Genomic DNA, 18,504 nt, shown 5'->3' on the forward strand with positions numbered 1-18,504 from the left:
AATAGAACGCAGCACAAAGAACACCAGCTAGAAAGGTTGTGCCAAGACTATCAATAACACCATGCAAAAAAAAACAAAGATGCGTGATAATAGATGAGAACCCTTGATCTAAAAACAAACAGGAAAATAAATATGCTGGACGAAACGAGTAAAGGAAAAAAATTAAGAAACCAGCTAGAAAGGATGTCCAAGACTATCAATAACACCATGCAAAAAAAGCAAAGATGTGTGATGATAGATGAGAACCCTTGATCTACAAACAAACAGGAAAACAAGGCTGGTTGTAGATCAAAGGATAATGAGTAAGATAATGAGTAAGATAACGAAAAAATTATTCTTTTAAAGGAAAAAGAATAAGAAAACAGATTAGCGCAACTCCTAAACAAGGCTGAAACAACCCAAGGAAAAAGAAACAGAAGGTGCACTATTAAACAAGTACTAATCACATTGGATGTCTACTAAACAATTACTAATATTTTAGATCTCTAATAAACGACTTATAATCATATTATGCACAAAATAAGCCAACCAGAGAACAAAGATGCAACAAAACCTAGCATATATCCACTATCCAGAGATATTAGATTATAAATAAACAAGTAACGATCTCTAATTACCCAACTAGGTGACCATATATATTTGCAGTGGCAGTTAGCAAAGTGAGAATAACGGGGTTTAACAGATGTAGTAGGAGATCAGGGGGAGATAGCATCAAACTCAGCATCAGAATCAGTTTCACTGAGATATCCATAAAGGAAAGGGCGGCTGCGTCCAGGCGGGATGACATGCAACAAGCTCTCATCCATAAACTCTATCTCTGCACACGCCAGTGTTGCCACCTCAGCGCCTCCTCCATTACAAAACCTCTGCTCCTTCATTCCAATTTCTCCATCACTGTCCCCATTTTGCTTTTGCTCTTCCTTGTTTTCTTTCTGCATCCAACAATTCATATGCATAGCTCATCAGTACACAAAATTACTGCTATGCTCTGCTCCTTTGTATGAAATGGAGAGAAAATGAGAACCTCAGGGGCAGGGGGGGCAGGCAGCTGGGGAAGGGGCTCCTCCTTTTCAGTGACAGTTTGACTATCGAGAATGGTATCCAACACCAACTTATAGGCATTTTCTTCCAGAAAAAACCAACAATCATCTCCTCCATACTCCTTTTATGTTGTAGATTCATCATAAATCATAAAGTAATACACAGTGAGTAATTCAATTGATTAAATTCACAATCATATCACATCATGCTATATCATCACCTGATTACCTACCTATAGATCAAGGGTCATTTGCTCAACTACTTAATCTTTCTTTAAATTCAGAAAACAAAACAAACAAACAAATTTTGAGGCACAAACTAACCTTGAGAAGGGATTTGACAGTGCTGCTGATCAATTGCTTACTGAACCCATAAGGTGAAAGGTGGTCGTATGCTGCATCCATTCGGCTCAGTCTAACCTACACGCACTCATACGCATAAAGATATTTTTTTGCTTCAGCTTTATTTATTTTTTTAAAACCAGACCTTGCCACGGTTAATTAATAAAAAGAAAATTCTCCAGCAACATACTATATTATTAGGCATTCTTTATTGGTCCATGATGATGCTACAAGCATACAAATTTGGCCAAAATCAAGGAGCATTACTTGTACATGCATGCATAATTTAATTATCTGTGCTGTGTTCGTTATTGGCATTCCTAAACCACAAGTTATATCACAAAAATGGACATAATAACCAGTATTACTGTGCATGACACCACAGCTTCCAATAGCTAGGCTAAATTGGTATCATTGCCATCTTTATTTGAGAGTAGACAGAACAATTCTGTTTGGTGTGTGTGTGTGTGTGTGTGAGAGAGAGAGATTCATTTGGCATCTGCCAAGATTTCACAGAGAGAGAGAGAGAGAGAGAACCTTTTTGGGCCTGCCCCTTGAGCTGGAAGCCATTCAATATTTGGAGCTTGGTTAAAACCTTCTGCACCAAAAAAATAAATAAATAAATAGAAATCGAGGACAACAACAAACATAAAACACTTTATGCATTGGATTTATTCACAGATAATGAACCTATAAATATTGGTTACAGCTAATTCTGATGCAGTTCTAAATTATACCAGCTCAACCCAAAAACTTGACATGTTGAAACAAAGGACAAGAAAATCAATCCCCAAAATTAACCAAACTGCATTGAGGTTTCCAACAATATTAGAATTTTTCCAACAGTAATTATGAAATAATTTTCACAAAATTCTTCCAAACTGATGTAGTCTTTTACAAAATTGAAGTCGACTAAATACATTTCAAAATTCAATGGTGAAACCTTAGGTTTAAAACTCGAAATAAAAATGAGGGTTCAGCTGGGCTAGGCAAAAGCCACACCTGTAAAATGAAGAAGCGAACGGGAGAGCGGTCGATCGACAGAGACGCGAGAGGTTTAGGGTTTATGCGATTAGCTACTCCAACAGATGAGAGGAAGAGGGAAAAGGAAAGGACACTCAGTTTATGAGTAGAGAGAGAGAGAGAGATGACAAGATTTAGTTAAAACGGATCCCAAGTAACTTTTTCGTGTGTCGTTGATCGTGATAGTGATTAAAAAGTTATCAAATATTATTACGGCACGTAAATTATCACAATATGTGTGACGATGTGATTAGGTGTTAACGGGTACAATATGGGTTGGGTAGAGAAGAGTAGTTTTCATACTAGTACCCGTTATAGTAACAAAAAAAATGTTATCTTTTCGTTTTTTGCAAATACACTACGTGTCGGATAAACGAATAAAAAAATGCTATTGATATTTCGATTTATATTTTCAATAAAATATTTTTCAAAAAAATAATAATAATGAATATAACTAATCTGTATTATGAAAATTTAGTAAAATACAAAACTTTATTCTATCATGTATTATCTTCATACAAATATATATCCATATATAATTTTATTTATAAAAATTATTTATAGAATAATGAGTAAGATAACGAAAAAAATTATTATTCTTACCCATATCCGATAAGCTAACGAAAAAAATCTTCTTTTTACCTGTTATTTTAGATACGATACAAGTCAGATAAACAGATAAAAGGGTGTCAGATGTGATTAGATATGTCTTCTTCTTTTTTTATATAAGAATGTAATTAGATATGTCATATTAGATATATTTGATCAAGATTTTACAATTTAAATCTGATTAAAGAAGAAAATAAATAAATTATAGGATTAAGAACCAATGTGTAAAAAATTAAGTTTTTTTTGTCCAGAAATGTAAATTGTTATTTTAGAATGAATAAAAGTATTAATTATATATTATTTTAAACTTAGTCATGTTTGATCACGTATTGTGTCATGGTCAAATTAATTGGCATATCATGTTATTTTTTTTTTTTTAAATTATCATGACAAGCTAATAAATATGATGAAATATGCAAATCATGACAAATAACTGACATATAATGTAATCGCGCGTACTGTGACTTTTATAGAAAATGTCTTTCAGAATTCTTATTAGCAATCCAAACTTCTACTATTTATGTTTTATTAGACGAAAATTGATAAGCCAACTTAACCAACTTCGTAATTATGTGACCCACACAGTAGATTTGAGTAAAGTTTAGTAAAGCAAAAAATAATTTTATCTAAAAGAAAACAAAAAACCACAGTACTAAATACTAACACAGAGATATTCGCATCTAAATAAAACAATCATTTATAATAAATTTCAACAATTTGAAGCGTTCATATAAAATTAGTGCGTATTTACTATTTAATACCTATCAGGTTGACACAATTATAGTAATATGATACGCGATAAATTACAAATAATTCACATTTTATTATTTTTTTGACTTTTTTTTATTCACGAATAAAACGCGAATCACAAATTATTCGTGAGAAAAAACGTGAAAAAAGAACACAAAAAATGTATTTATTTATTTATTTATTTGGGGGGGGGGGGGGGGTTGGGTTTTATTTTGCTTCCTTGTGGTACCGAATCATTCTCGAATTATATCCAAATTATTTTCAAATCACGAATTTTTTATCCCTTCGAACCGACCTTAACTATTCAATATAATTTGTTAATTTATACAACTCAACTCAATTTGATGTATATTTTGTTAATTTATAGTTAAACCTCGTTATGTTATCAATATAATTTCTGCAATGCGCCAACAACTACATAAGGAGAATATGCTTATGTTTTGTTTTATAAACAATATAACATGTGTTTACCGATGTAATAATAAAGAATAGAAACGGTATAACATGAATATAAAATTTGTTTGGAGGATTTGTTTTCTATTATGTATTTGGATATGTTTTTCAATGCAATCTCTCTCTTGAGTTAGCACTTATTATGCTATTCCAACAAAATGTTGTGTTAGTGTTGGGTTAGCAATCTTGAGTTAGCATGAATTAGCTGCTAATCAGACTATTCTGTCATTTCATCAAAACACAGCCTGATTAGAGTCCTATTAAAATTCGTATAAGATTAAACAGTGAATCAGTTTTATAAATGAGTCAAAAATTCAAGGGGAAACAGTCTCTCCAACCGAATAAATGAAGTATAGAACTAAAATGATGAAATGGATAAGGAATACAAATTTCGCAAATGAATCAAAGGTGCTTATTGACATTACATTTGTACATTCGGTGGGAAATTTAAACTCTACTTATAATTCCTTGACATAACGAATAAAAGTCGATAAAATAAGAGCTAATGTGATATTTAGCACATTTAAAGAGCCTAATTTGATTGAAGAATGGAGTTTGATTTATTTGGTTTACTCTCTCTTGATCAAGCATTTGATTTTGTTTCATTAAGCTTAGGTATGCGCTTGTAGTCATACTTGTTAATGTCAACCTTCTCTTGCAAAGCCTAGAAAAAAAAAGTGTAGGGGTTTAGCAAACAATGTTATAACAACCAGCAAAAAAAAAAAAAATAGTTTGCATGCCAGTTGCTTCTGCTTTTCAACAGGCAAGTTAAAAATATATCACCATGTCAGCCACTTAACAGAGAAAGAGATAGATACATTCAGATTGATTTAATTTGAGTTTACCGAATTGTTTTCAAGGGCATATGTAAAATACTCAAAAAGATTCCAGGTCACAGGTTTCTAAAATCAGCTGGTACAATGACATATCTTTTCCTTTTTACCAGTACAGCTAGGTGACAGTCATTCTGTAAGAACTGTAAGAAAAATTGAAAACCATTTAATTTACCTTGAGTTCTTCCTCCAAAGATCGCTTCTTTGGTTTATAGCTATCTGTGGGACCTATTCGGCTCAAGGATCTAGTATTTTCTATTATCTCCCATTCAAGATCGTCTTTCTCTTTTGTCACCTCCTTACTGTTTTACAAAGCCCAAATTTAGAGTTGCAATTACATAGCCGGTTCAACTGCAAATTATGATTAACTTGGGGACTAAAACAGGTAGTGTAAACGTATTTCAGACTGCAACGCTAGGTTTCTGAGAATAGATCAAATCAGATTGAGTCTAATTTGTAACATTGAACAAAAAGAGGAAATATGTTTGTCCCAATTTCATAATTATGGGAAACTGGTATCGTACTGCCCCGATACTAAACTCAAATACAATATAAACAAGTTCATAGATAATTTAAATTTACAGTTTGCTCCCTTATTCCTTTATAATATCCATAATACTGACACTGTTTCAACTTGAACGCTGTTTATATTATCGCTGCTTAAGCTGGTGATTAAGAGTAAAATTTAAACCTAATCTGTTTAACACTTCAAACTCATATACAACTCAACTGAGATAAACCATCTTCTTCAATAATGCCAATTGAAAGTGGCTTTTCTCATCAAATATTATCATGGATTACATCTTACTACACTTGAATGATTTAACAAAAGACTAAACAGTTCAGGGATTTTGCTTGCTTTGAATTTTCAAAAGAATAGGGGGCCTAGATTGCAAATTCTTGTAAGAAGATATAATCACAAGTTTGGAAAACATAAGGGATCTTTCCTTATCAGAAAAAAGTATAAAAGAAGAAATGAACTTGCCTTCCTTGTATGAGATGCGCAAGGCCGACAGAACCAAAAACTGTCAGAGAAATAAGGGGAATGCCGTACCGGACGAAGGGATACTTTCGGCCCCACCGGCTGAATTCTGAAGCACGCTGCGACAACTTGGTTGTGGATCCTTCCAAATCGATTCTCTGAGCAGTGCTCATCTTGAATTTCAATTTTAATCCCGTACACTACCTGTTGCAAAACCAACTGTTATGTGGGAAATGGTGGGGAGAGCGGAACTTACAAGCGAGAGATAGAACAAACTTACAGATTCCATTTAACAAAGAACAAGAACACCTGCTAATGTAACTATAATCAGAGAGAAGACAATAGAAATTGACCTTGCTTGGAGGGGAGGGAAGAGTGGTTAAAGCGAGACAAAGATAGAAGCGCTGTTGTCGGCGGAAGAAGGCTGAGCTACCAGGCGGCGCTCGGAGGCGATGTGGCTTAATTTGTAACGATTTTCCTTTCCAGCTTGAATTCCTTTCTCATCCGAGTGCTGAGTTCGGAGCCTGGAGAGGAAGATGCGTCGACCTGGCGAAAGGTGATTGGGCCGTAGTCCAGTTGGGCTTCTTGGGCCGGATCTGTTGTGATCTTTATTTTATTTTTCTCGTGTTCTTTACTTTTTGGGCTTTTAAAGTTCAACCAAGTGTAGTAACAAAAAAAAAAAACAAAATCATTAATCCAACTATCCAATTGTATTTTTTTTTTAGGAAAAATATGGGTGTGGCCTGTATTTCATTAGATTGTATTGTATTTGATAAAATAAGTACAAAAAGCATTTTTTCCGTTAATTAGGCGGTAGATACAGTTCTGTAAAAGTGCATTTAAAATTGATTTCTTACGCATTACTTTTGAATCGTATGTTTGTAGGGGTGAAAACGAGCGGATAATGCTGATATCATATCCGCATCCGTCGGATAATGAGCGGATATGAATACAGATACGGATATTAAACGGATATCAAAATTCAAAACCAAATCCGCCTTAAACGGATACGGATACGGAACGGATAGTCCACGGATACGGATTCGAATATGGATATAAAATGAATAATTGTTGGATAATTAAGATATATGAACTTCTAAGATACAAATATTAATTAAAAAATTAAATATAAATATTAATGATAACTATAAGTTAAAGGAGAGAGGGAAATAATGTATTGATATAATATACAGACAAAACAAAGGAATAATAACAAAAGATTGATATAAATATAAATATGTAATTTGCAAAAGAAAAAAAAAAGCTTGCAAGGAATTTTTATTTCGTTAACTAATAAATTAAATTTAGCAAAACAAATTATGCTATAGAAGAGAATTAACACAAAAAAATTGTATCAAATTTGTCCTTTAAAAACTTAAACGGGGATACCGACAAAAATTTTGCTACAATTTTTGATCCATAGTAGAACGCTTTATTTATCAATTGATGGGTGATGGGCTGACGAAAGAAACAAAAATCAATAGTTATACCCAAGCTTCCAGGCCCGGGTTTAATTTGTCGGGTCAAATGATATGTTTAGTCCCACAAGAAATGGAAAGAGCAGAATGAGTGAGTATGTAAGTGCTGAGGTTTGATGCTTATTAAGTTAAATTTGTGGAGAATGCTCGGAGGAGAGAGAATGCGCTATGGTAAATTAAATATGCGAGATTTCAGATCACTGGGTTTAGAGTCAACCGACAGATTTCAGTTTCCGGATATATGCGGATATCCGATCCTTTTATACTCTTACGGAGTTATCCGAATCAGAGAAGAAGAGAACTCCCCATTTTTTTCTAGAGACTCGTCTTCTGCACTCATGCCATGAGCTTAATAGTGTCAAGAGTTACCCCTATAATGTCTTCTTTATTTGCCCCACTTGATCATTAGAAAAAGCGAAGGACACGGTGTTAAGCTCATGGCATTCGTGCAGAAGATGTGCATCGCTGTTTCTTTATTTACCCTATAATGTCTTCTTTATTTCCAGAGACTCGTCTTCTGCACGCATGCCATGAGCATAACTGCACTCAAAGAAGATGTGCATCGCTGTTTCGAGTGGGCATGTTTGGCATATTTCACACCTCAAATCACATCGAAACCCCCTTCGGTCCAGAACATCATGTGTTAGAAGCTTCCCTTTGAGACACAAAAATACAAAGATTCTTACCGATGGTGAAATTTTAAGTTGCCATGTGAAATTAAATTGCCACCAAGTTTTGCCAGCCCCTGACAACACCTCATAGAAAGATTGTGCAGAATATTCTTGATTTGGATTCCACCTCCATATTAATTGATCCATGGCTGATGTCTGTAAAGGATTGTTGTGAGGGAGGCCGTGCTGTATCGCTTTTTCTAATGATCAAGTGGGATTTGATGCCAAAGGGGCAAATAAAGAAGACATTATAGGGGTAACTCTTGACACTATTATAGTTTTGGGTTCGGAATTCGTCCAAATTCCTTTGGACTACACACTGTCCGAAGCTTTCCTGTACCGTGTGATTAAAATTTTATCATAATTATATTAATTAATTATAACTAGTTGCTTCATGTTGCGGCTTTGCCGCAACCGTTGTATATATTTCATGAATGTTGGTGTTCGTGGATGTCAGCTTATTGTTACTGGTGTTGTTTTAATTGAGGAGATTTAGTTTTGCTGTTGTTACTCTTAATGTAGAAGCACAAATACGTAGATTAGAAGTAATAGAAGAACTTGCATCCAGCACCTATCAAACGGAAAACGCAGAAGAAATTGTGTATATTTTTTTCCAGTAATGACACAGATTGAAATTACATGCAAAAGGATTGAAATCTTTTCCGAAAAAGCTGTGAGATATATTATTCTAACTATTAAGAAAAAACTGTTATTTTCAGGTTTGATCTCAGCATGAGAGTCATCAGCATTGATTTCTCATGGAAATATTCTATCATCAATTTCTTTTTTGGATCATGTGATTTCATCAAATAAAATCTTCCAAATGCAAGTAATGGAAAATAATATGAATAATTGTAAATATGTAAATATAGTACAAAATTAATTTTCTAAGAGAAGTTGGCTTCAGTTGCATCTTTTACTTGTCTCTTTCTTCTGTACTGCACAAAGTCAAATTAGAAAAAAAAAAAAGATCTTGAATTGAGGAACTGTTGAACATAAATGAGTATTTAGGTTGAATTGATAAATTAAATTTACTAACACTTGGTTCGGTCGACTAAGTTTGGAGACAACAATTTTGAGTTATCATTATTTTGTTGTTTTAAGTTCTGTATTATGATGTACAAGTTTGGCAACGAATTGGATGAGTGAAGGCCTTGCCTATTCAAGTTTATTCTGTTTAATAAGTCGTCTTACTTTGGAACTGAGAATGTACCTATAGTTTTCTGGTACCTTTATTTTTAATTGCAAACAGGGAAAAGTAAGGGAAAAAAGATGGATCCATAAAAATTTATAGTCAGAGAAAGGGTTATCAAAAGTGCACCTCAATAAAAGTGTAGATGGTACTAATTTCTGATCCATTTGGTTCGGTCGAGTTCAGCGAGGAAAGAGCATCCATGATTGTGGAATTATACCTGATATTGACAAAATCATATATTTAAAAAAAATATATCAATTTACTTCGCCATATTGAAATTTTGTTGGTAACATCTCTCCAATAATAATGCTTCTATCTCTCCCCCCTTTGACTTCTTAAAAAAAATAGCATAAGACCGCTCTTTCCATCAATTAAAGACATGGATCAATTTTATAAGCACCTCATCAGCTAGCAAGTTACTAATCAAATGAAAAATAGTTACAAAAAAAAAAAATCTCAACTGAACCATGTTAAGCCAAGGTAGCATACATCGGCATAAACCAATCAAGCCATAGTGAACCCATATATGCATCATTAAATAAAGGTAATTTTGTTAAAAAAGAAAAGAAAAAAGAGAAGGACAAATAAACTTAGGCTTCTTCACAGGTCAGTGATTTCACTTCTTTGGAGAGAGGAAGGAAGAGAGAAGATTGGTATATTGCCTTGGCCACTACTGTCAGCACATGATGATGGCCTCTGGGTAGATAATGGTAATTTTGATTTTAGTGTTCTTATCTTATTTCTTTAAACTAAACCACTGAAGCTTACACTCATCTCCCTACCTTATTAAGGAGCTTAATGTCTAGATCCTGCAAGGGTTGTGATTAAAAGTTAAATTTTCGGAATTAATATCAGCCATTTGTGATTAAAAGTTAAATTTTCGGAATTAATATCAGCCATTCAATTTTCAGATCACATACAACAGAATTTTCTAAATTTTACTCTTCAACACATAAGACCCCACTGTTCGCGCCACATAGGATCCCTAAAAACCTAAAACACTTCCTGGCGCTCCCTCTTCACCCCGTTCTCTTCCTTCCGCTCCGTCTCTTCACCCCTCTTGCCTCCTCTCACTTCCACGCTCCTTCTCCCTCTGATTTCCGACCCCACTCGGTCTATCTCTCTCTTTGTTGCTTCTTGGAGAAAGGAATGGAGGAGGCCGCTCATTATTGAATTCGAATTGACGCGGATCTTGTCCATGGCAGAGAAGGGTACGGTTTGGGGCGCCTCTCTCTTCTCCTCGAGTATTTGTACCTCTTTCTCTCTCTCGTTTTGGATTTGCTTGCTTGCTTGTTGTTTATTTGTGCTCATGTGCTGAGATTTTTGCCCTATTCCCCTCTATTTTCTGGTTTTCGTTGATTGAGAGAGAGAGATCGAAGCTTTAAAGCTTTCGATTGCGATTCTTGATCGAGGCCCTTGCTGTCTTGGTGCTTGGTTGTTGCCGTTCTGGTGTTAGTTGTTGCCGTTCTGATGCTGGCTTTGTGCTGTTCTGGTGCTTGATTTTCTGACGGCCGTTTTGTTGTTCTCTTCGGTGCTAGCTGACTTGCCATGCATTTATTAAATTTACAAAAATATCCTAATTTCTTCCTCTCCACAGACTCTGCTAGCATGAATATTTGAAATGTTAATTTAATTTGTGAAGAACAATCAATCGGCATAGCTTTCGACCTTTGGCCATCCATTATCAGCCTGTGACTTGACAAACTCTGCAAAAAACCTGATCTCTTCCTCTTGTAAGCGGGGCCCGAATGTGCACTGACCTCTCGGCATGCATTTCTCTCCAAAACCCTATATCAATATCCGCATTATCATCAGTGTACCAGTACACTGCAGTTTAGAACAGGTACCAGTTGGGTACTGACCAAGCATATTTAGGTTTCAGCAAAACATGCCCAATTATAATATATTTCAATCAATCTATGATGCTATTTGCTAATATGAGAAATATTGGGTATTATTTCTCAATCCGGTCATATACTCGCACTATGCAAAATGAACTTTTGAGAGTTTATTTATTTTTCAGTTTTGATCAGCTTAAATAAGCACTATGAGGAAGCATTAAGAAGAGATGATGTGAAGGCTATCGTTCTCACTGGTATAGCCCTTGGGACTTTTGCCTACTTCACTGTTCTTAAAAAAAAAAAAAGGATTTTGTTTAGAATTGTTATTATTCTTTATGTTAAATTCTTCTGATTAAGTTTAGATAACTAATAAATAGTAATGAAACAGGTGCCAATGGCAGGTTCTGTGGTGGTTTTGATATCAATGCTTTTCAGAGCCCAACAAGTACTCTTTAAACACTTGATTATTTATTTCCTTTACTTTTCTGGTATATTAAATTTAATCAACTTATTGTGTTATTTTTTGTTGTTATTTGATATTTTTCTACTATACCATTAGGTGCCAAGGAGGATCTTAAGATCACACCAAGTTAATTTATCACATACTGCATGGAAGGTACCTCTATCAAATTATCACGTTAGTTAAATTTTTTAGTTTTTATTGCCTTAACTAAGAAACTATTATCCATAGCACGGTCCGTTCTGCGCTTTGCAAATTGCAAAGTACCATAGCCTCACCCTATTAATTACTGCAGTTCTCAAAGTCGATAAAGGGGAAAGAAGCACATTCTCTCGGCCTAATTGATGCAATTGCTTCACATACTGAACTAATCTCAGCTGCTTGTCTGTTCGCTCTTCAAATTGCTGATCACAAAAGACCATGGGTCAAAACTATTCATAGAACCGATAGATTACCATCCTCTGAGGAGTCTCGACAAATTCTCAATTTTGCAAGGACCCAAGCACAAAAACATTCCCCTAATGTCAATAAGATTAAATAGAATATAAAAAGACATAGTCGTTTATAGCAATTCATTACAAATAGGCATGTACCTTATAGCAACCAAAAAAAAAAAAAGGCAAAAATACTTTAGTACATGAATAAAGCCACGTTTAATCTACAATTTAAATAAATCAATGGATTTTTTATACTTTTGAATCTGATTTTTATATAAAACCTACATGCCTACTACAGTACTGAACCAATGAAGACTAAGCGAATTTAAAATTACTTTGCATTTTCTTGTTTGTTTAGGAGTTTGTTTATTTGCTTATTTACTTTTAGGAAAGAATCTGCATGAGGTTGCCAAACTTGCATCTGGTTACAAAAAGTATGGAAGGAGAACAGGTTGTATAACCAAGTGATGGATCTCATAGGTGAAAATGATGTGTTTAACTTTTCATCATTAATATTTGAGAAATTTAGAGATATGCCCATCATAACTTAATTAATTTTACTTGATAGGGGGCATGTCGCAAAAAGAATGGGTCAGTCATTTCATTTGCAGTCTGGTTCATATGGAACCAATGCAACAGAGTACTGTTTGGAGAACAGCAGGTCAGCGCTCAGATCCTTGCCAGTAGATTCAAGAAATGAAAATGTGGCTTTTGTTCTGCTAAGTGAAACGGTACCAGTTGGTAAGACAAACGGAGACAAGTGTGCTATGTTTAAGGATGAATAGACAAACGGGGCTGTGACTTCAATTATTTATCTATTTAATTTTTGGATGTATTATTATTCTCCTTTTGAAATGTAACACTCGGCAGTTTCTGCCCAGTTATCACAACAAAATGAATATTTTAATGATGTGCTATTTGCAATTTTAAAAGGGAGGGCTTATTAAATATAGTGTATTTGGAATTTACTATTTCTTAATCATTAAGAAGCTTTGTTTCTTCTTATTAGTTGCTTATGACAGTTCACTATTTTAGTGATGTACAATCTACATTCATTGTAATTGAGTTTAATTAGGTTACAAAGGGGCTGTAAATTGACGATTTTATTTTAATTTCATGAGATGTAAATAAATGATTGTAAAAAATATTCTTTAATAATGAAAATGTTGGTAGGTCAAGCTTACCGACCTTAAAAAAAACATACTTAAACATCAGCAAATAAAATGAATTAGTTAAAAACTTCTGAGGGCTTGGCCTTGATAGAGCATCTTGCGAATAGAGTACAGTTTTGAATAATTTGTTTCTCTTTATCTAAATTTTATTTTTCTGGTCTACATTTTAATTGAAATGAAATATTTGATTACTATTGTACATTAATTAGAAACTATTTGATTATAAACTCCCCATATTTTTGGCTTGGAGATATAGGAGGGGGGATTTTCATATCTTAATAGAGGGTAAAATAGGAATTATAAATTTGAAATGAGTTTAATAAAAAATTCGGTAAGTTGGGTAAATTTGCGAATTTCTAAAATTTACAAGGGTAAATATAATATTATGAAATTTAAAGAGGTAAATATGTAATTTTGAGGTTTTTTAAGGGTATATATGAAATTCCCCCTTACAAAAATGATGTCAGTATTAGTTAAACAAATTAATATAAACAAAAAAGTCTTAAATTAATCAATATTAATCAACTTGAAGTTCCTTGATAAAAACAGTTTGTTTACTATGTGCAGATTCAACATGCCGTGAGTTGCTACCAAATGTGGTGTCAGTGTATTGAAATTACTTCAGTAACTTTTAGGTTGTTTGTTTTGTTTTAGCTTTGTATATTTATAGTTTTTATTAGAGAATGCTATGTTTTTTTATTCCTATATTCAATTCAGAAATAATATCTTTGGTTTACATTCAGCAATATTTATTTTCTCTATTTTTTATGAAAAAAAAATACTTTAGAAAATTAGGTTTTCTACTACATAATTTGCTCCCGTTGCTGTGCACGGGCACAATTACTAGTATTCCTTCATTTATCCTAATCAAGTTCACCACCACATATTTAGTATTTGATTTCAGCAGAAAAATAGATAAGCATGCTTATTTGGAAACAAAGATCTAAGATCAGACAAAATCTATCCAATGAACCTCTATGCAAATAATGCCATACTCATGTATTATAGTGGTATGCTCATAAGGAAAGAGGTTTGAATGAAGGAGAAAGATGCAGACAATTATCCCATTTTACAGTTGAATTGCTGAATTTTTTGTTGTTGCTGTTAACTTGCTTCGCTAGAAAATAATCTGTAATAACTATTTATACTTATTTTGAGTATTAAATAAGCCTCAGTACAATATTTTATTTGACTTAAAGTGCTGATTGAAACTGTTAGTAATTTTTTGGGACATAAAAGTAAACATACCCCTTTTTGAAAACCTCAGCAGAAGTCACTATATTGAAGTTCCGTTTCTCCAGAACCTAACATGTAGTCTTCTTTGTAATTGACCAGAATAATTTTCTGTAGTTTCCCTGCTACCAGCCATTCTCTTGGAAATAGCATCAAAATTAAAAAATCGACAAAAAATGATAGAATTATAAAGTTCATCTATTCAGATATGCCAGTTAGGTTGAGTTGAGGATCTGAGCCAGGTTGTATATCCTGAAAAAATTCCCTCGAAATTGTTGACAGGTTATTGGCTTGAACCAACCTGAATAAACAAAATTAGGCCCTACCACAACCGAACCCAATTCAAATCAAACCAACTAACCAAATTAGGTCATTTCTCAATTTAACCCAACATTAAAAATATTATTCTACCAGAGAAATAAGCTACTTCAACTCCAGAATCTGCTCAAATTTGGTTCAAGAAATCTACTTTATGGCTGTTTGGCAGTACCCAATTTCAATTGCTTGCGAAAAATAATTTCCACTAAATATTTACAAGCATTTGATAAAAGAGGAAAGGATGAAGAAAGGAAAGTGTACATGATCATCGCAGGTGGTCTCATGGTTGTACATGACAGCAGCACCCAAGGTACGTTAAGGATTGATGCCAGTACCAATAATTGATATTGTGGCAAGGTGTACCATGCACACAGCAAATTCAATTAGAAGCAGTGCTATAACCTACATTTCAAAAGGATAATTATATTCCACAATTATTACATTGTAACATCAGTTACATTATGTCACTGTATCTACTCTTCAGGTTAGATATAATTTATTCATAATTCATGATAATTATCTACTTTGTCTTTCAATATTCTTTAAATTATGCATTTTGAAGGTGAAGCCAAGGGAGCGAGAGACAGCACACACAACAGCACCGTGTTCTTATCTATTATGTTTTGCTGCTCTTGAAGCCAAGCAACATCAAGAATACCAGTACTCATGGAAGGAGTAAGAGAAAAGAGAAGCGAAAAGTTATCAACATTTTAACATTTAAGAAATTCACTCGAGTCCTCTCAGAATATCAAAATCATTGCCACATTCATAAAAACCAAAAAGGAAAATGGAAGAATAAAAAAAGCAGAAAAAATTATGTTACAGTGGCCACGCCATAGCTTGCAAGGAGGAGGAAGGAAAGAATTCAAATCATAGAAGGAAGAATATTTCATCGGAGCATGACCTTTAGCTAATTGGAATGATATGGTTCGTCAAATCTGCTTTTGACTGTTTGGTCGGTCTAGGTCGAACCCAACTCATATTAATTGAAAAGAAAAATCTTCCAGTTTGAATAATATAAAACAATCAACCAGATTGGAAAACAAACTACATAAATTTAAAGCATACCAGACAACAGAATCAATTTAACCGGAAACTTTCATGTTCATTTGGAACCAAATTGGCCAAATCAAAGAAAGAAAAAAAATCCAAATCTGCCCTCGATTGTTCAGAAATTTGGAAAATGACCTTACAGCTGGCATTGTCAGCGGTATTGTACCTGACCCAATGTAACTCAAAGCAGTTCGGACAGTGAGGATGCAGACTCAAAATTTGAGGTACCTTAGGTGATATGAATTTTATGCACACATAAACCCTTAACCCAAAATCCTAAAGCTGAAATTGATGCACATCCTTATCGGGATTCAACAGACAACATGATAAATTTGATAACCTGACACTAATATCACCAAATAAGCCGAACGGCAGGAATTTGGAGAAGCATATATCTGCAGAGAGCACTGGTAAATAAAGAAAACAGATACTAAATATTGGATTTAATAACTTAGCAATATAATTCTATTGTTTGGCTTGAGGAAGAGTGTTACTAAAATCTTTTATATATTATCCTCTTCCACAGAAACAAATTGTTCTAAACTTGCTCCTACAAATAAGCAAAAGAGGAGGAATAATAAAAAAATTCACAAAAGACGGTTATATAAGAAGCAAGTATATGACAAATCTCTTGGATCTATGAACGTAATTAGCAAAAATTACAAGAATAGAAAAGAAAAATTCTCAGATCAAATATTTGGGCATCAGGAGACGGTGGTTTGGTATGTAAATCGATCGAAGAGGGGAGATATAATGAGAAGATATTGGTTTAATTAGTACCTGAAGGGGAAGAGGGTTCCTTATCTCTCTCTCCGCAGTGGGAATTGCGGCCTCCCTCAAGATTAGGGTCAGGAAGAGGATGGGCTGGCGGGAAGGACAGCGAGTAGCAGACGGGAGCGAAATATAAGCCGACCGAAGAACGCGGTCATAGCGGGAAGACCACGTAGCGAGGTCGTGCTACGTGTACCGCATGGGGGAGAAATCGATAGCCAGGTGTAGCCGTGTGCGCGATCGTGAGAAACTGAGGCGGTGTTTTTTTTTTCGCCTATTTTTTTTTTTGGGTGCGGTAAGGCTTGATGGAGAAGAAGCGGTTTAATATCTGCGGGATTTTTTTTTTTTTAAAGTCGCAGCGATAGCCGGCCCAGCCCAAATTGATTTCCGCAGAAGTGACGTCAGTTGACGTCAGGTGGAATGAACTTCAGTCATCGATGCTGAATTGGACGGCAGATCGGAGGTGAGGCACTGTTCATCGCTGATGTCACTCTGCATTGAAAATTAAGGTATTATAATGTCTGTTTAGTCCTCCGTTAGACAAAAAAAATAAAAAAGTCTTGAACGTCTCCCCCCACACAGCCAAACCTATACACCTGTTAATCCTCTTTTGAAATTGCTTCAACAAAATGAAAATACAAATTAAGAACAAATTTCTTCTCCAGCACTTCCCCCCTCACCGCCATCATCCCCTACTTAGAAAGCAGAAAGGTAGAAATTTTTACCTTCACAATTCTGGAATTGTCTTACCTTCCAAATCGAATCTCCTAAAAAAATACGAAGGGAAGATTGTACATCAAATTAAGAACAATATTACGTAAAATCAAAGAAAATAAAAATTCATCAGAGAAGAGAAGAAAATCAAATATAAAGGATATGAACTGAAAATGAAAACCCCATCCTCTACACAATTATTTTTTAGGATTGTAAAAGAAAAGATTTATTCCCTTCATATTTTCTAAGTAGGGGGTGGTGGTGGGTGGGGAGGAGGGGGGAGGCGTTGGAGGAGAAATTTGTTTTCTTTTGTATTTTCATCTTCAATCAATTTCAGAAGAGGAGAGAAGACGAAGCGCTGTGGAGACTTGCCTTTTCTGTCTAACAGAGAGAGAGTTAATAGGTGTTACAATCAATTATATCATCTTGATGAAATTCTAATCCTACGGTGTACAAAAACTTCGGACAAGGAGTTCAGTCCGAAGGCCTTCGGACATGCTCCGAACCCTATAGTTTAATCATTTTATTCAATACTACGTCTACTTGCTTCGTTACCTCTTGACACTAATATTTTGAAGTAATTTAATATCTACTTCACTTTAATTTTACTTTTATTTGCCAAATGCATTGTTGTAAAAAACGGCCATTAGTTCAACTAGCCGGTCAATTAATCAGTGGCGGTGATCGACGGAAGCCTGTCTGCGAATGGGACCGACAAATTGGCCTATTTCTTTGTACGGGAATAATCTAATTGGAACTTCGAGACCAAATTCAGCGACTATATACCGCACGGATACATATATAAAAAATTGTCTCGCATTTACAGCACGACAATTCTAAAGTAGTTTTTAGAAAGCATATTTAGCCAATATATAGTTCTACATAAGAAATTATCCTTGTTAAAAGAATTGGAATGGACAAAATATATAGTTCTACATAAAAAATTATCCTTGATAAAAGAATTGGAATGGACAAAAAAGATGTTCAGAATGTAAATATCGAAGTGGTCGCAGGAGGCCCACAATGAAGGCCTTTTTAATGGCCTTCTGAAGGGACTAGGCCCTTTTGTAAGGGACTTGGGGATAATTGGATCCAAGATGCCGTAGCCATGGTGCTCGATAAAATAAGG

General features: G+C 34.4%; 2 protein-coding genes and 2 long non-coding RNA genes across 10 annotated transcripts; 1 reads left to right on the forward strand and 3 right to left on the reverse strand.

Moving 5' to 3' along the window:
• Nucleotides 1-420: 420 nt before the first annotated feature.
• Nucleotides 421-2,523, reverse strand: LOC144563263 (uncharacterized). Of its 2 annotated transcripts, none has more exons than XM_078312714.1 (5): nt 2,385-2,523; nt 1,920-1,980; nt 1,365-1,460; nt 1,025-1,162; nt 421-932 (listed from the first exon to the last, which is right to left on the reverse strand). In XM_078312714.1, exons 2-5 carry the CDS (start codon nt 1,950-1,952, stop codon nt 696-698), a joined length of 504 nt encoding a protein of 167 aa, XP_078168840.1. In that variant the 5' UTR covers nt 1,953-1,980; nt 2,385-2,523; the 3' UTR covers nt 421-695. The 2 variants fall into 2 exon arrangements, with proteins under 2 accessions (XP_078168840.1, XP_078168841.1); XM_078312715.1 differs by having other exon boundaries at nt 1,920-1,977; nt 2,385-2,471.
• A 2,083-nt stretch (nt 2,524-4,606) lies between these two features.
• LOC144563446 (cytochrome C oxidase assembly protein) lies at nt 4,607-6,526 on the reverse strand. Of its 3 annotated transcripts, none has more exons than XM_078312921.1 (4): nt 6,386-6,526; nt 6,105-6,236; nt 5,226-5,352; nt 4,607-4,881 (listed from the first exon to the last, which is right to left on the reverse strand). In XM_078312921.1, the coding sequence occupies exons 2-4, from the start codon at nt 6,203-6,205 to the stop codon at nt 4,801-4,803; spliced, it is 309 nt and encodes a 102-aa protein (XP_078169047.1). In that variant the 5' UTR covers nt 6,206-6,236; nt 6,386-6,526; the 3' UTR covers nt 4,607-4,800. The 3 variants fall into 3 exon arrangements, with proteins under 3 accessions (XP_078169047.1, XP_078169045.1, XP_078169046.1); XM_078312919.1 differs by having other exon boundaries at nt 6,036-6,236; XM_078312920.1 differs by having other exon boundaries at nt 5,226-5,348; nt 6,032-6,236.
• A 2,407-nt stretch (nt 6,527-8,933) lies between these two features.
• Nucleotides 8,934-17,722, reverse strand: LOC144563513 (uncharacterized). Of its 4 annotated transcripts, none has more exons than XR_013514373.1 (6): nt 17,387-17,722; nt 16,671-17,153; nt 15,099-15,239; nt 14,535-14,658; nt 11,956-12,195; nt 8,934-9,593 (listed from the first exon to the last, which is right to left on the reverse strand). It is a non-coding gene; the product is annotated as an uncharacterized LOC144563513 (long non-coding RNA). The 4 variants fall into 4 exon arrangements; XR_013514372.1 differs by lacking the exon at nt 11,956-12,195 and adding an exon at nt 11,045-11,164 and having other exon boundaries at nt 17,387-17,721; XR_013514374.1 differs by lacking the exon at nt 11,956-12,195 and having other exon boundaries at nt 8,934-9,119; nt 9,503-9,593; nt 17,387-17,715.
• Nucleotides 11,182-11,958, forward strand: LOC144563514 (uncharacterized). The gene is made up of 3 exons (XR_013514375.1): nt 11,182-11,471; nt 11,606-11,662; nt 11,777-11,958. It is a non-coding gene; the product is annotated as an uncharacterized LOC144563514 (long non-coding RNA).
• Nucleotides 17,723-18,504: the final 782 nt, after the last annotated feature.

Source organism: Carex rostrata, chromosome 12 (genome assembly GCF_964058835.1).
Source record: "Carex rostrata chromosome 12, lpCarRost1.2, whole genome shotgun sequence".
NCBI lineage: Eukaryota > Viridiplantae > Streptophyta > Magnoliopsida > Poales > Cyperaceae > Carex > Carex rostrata.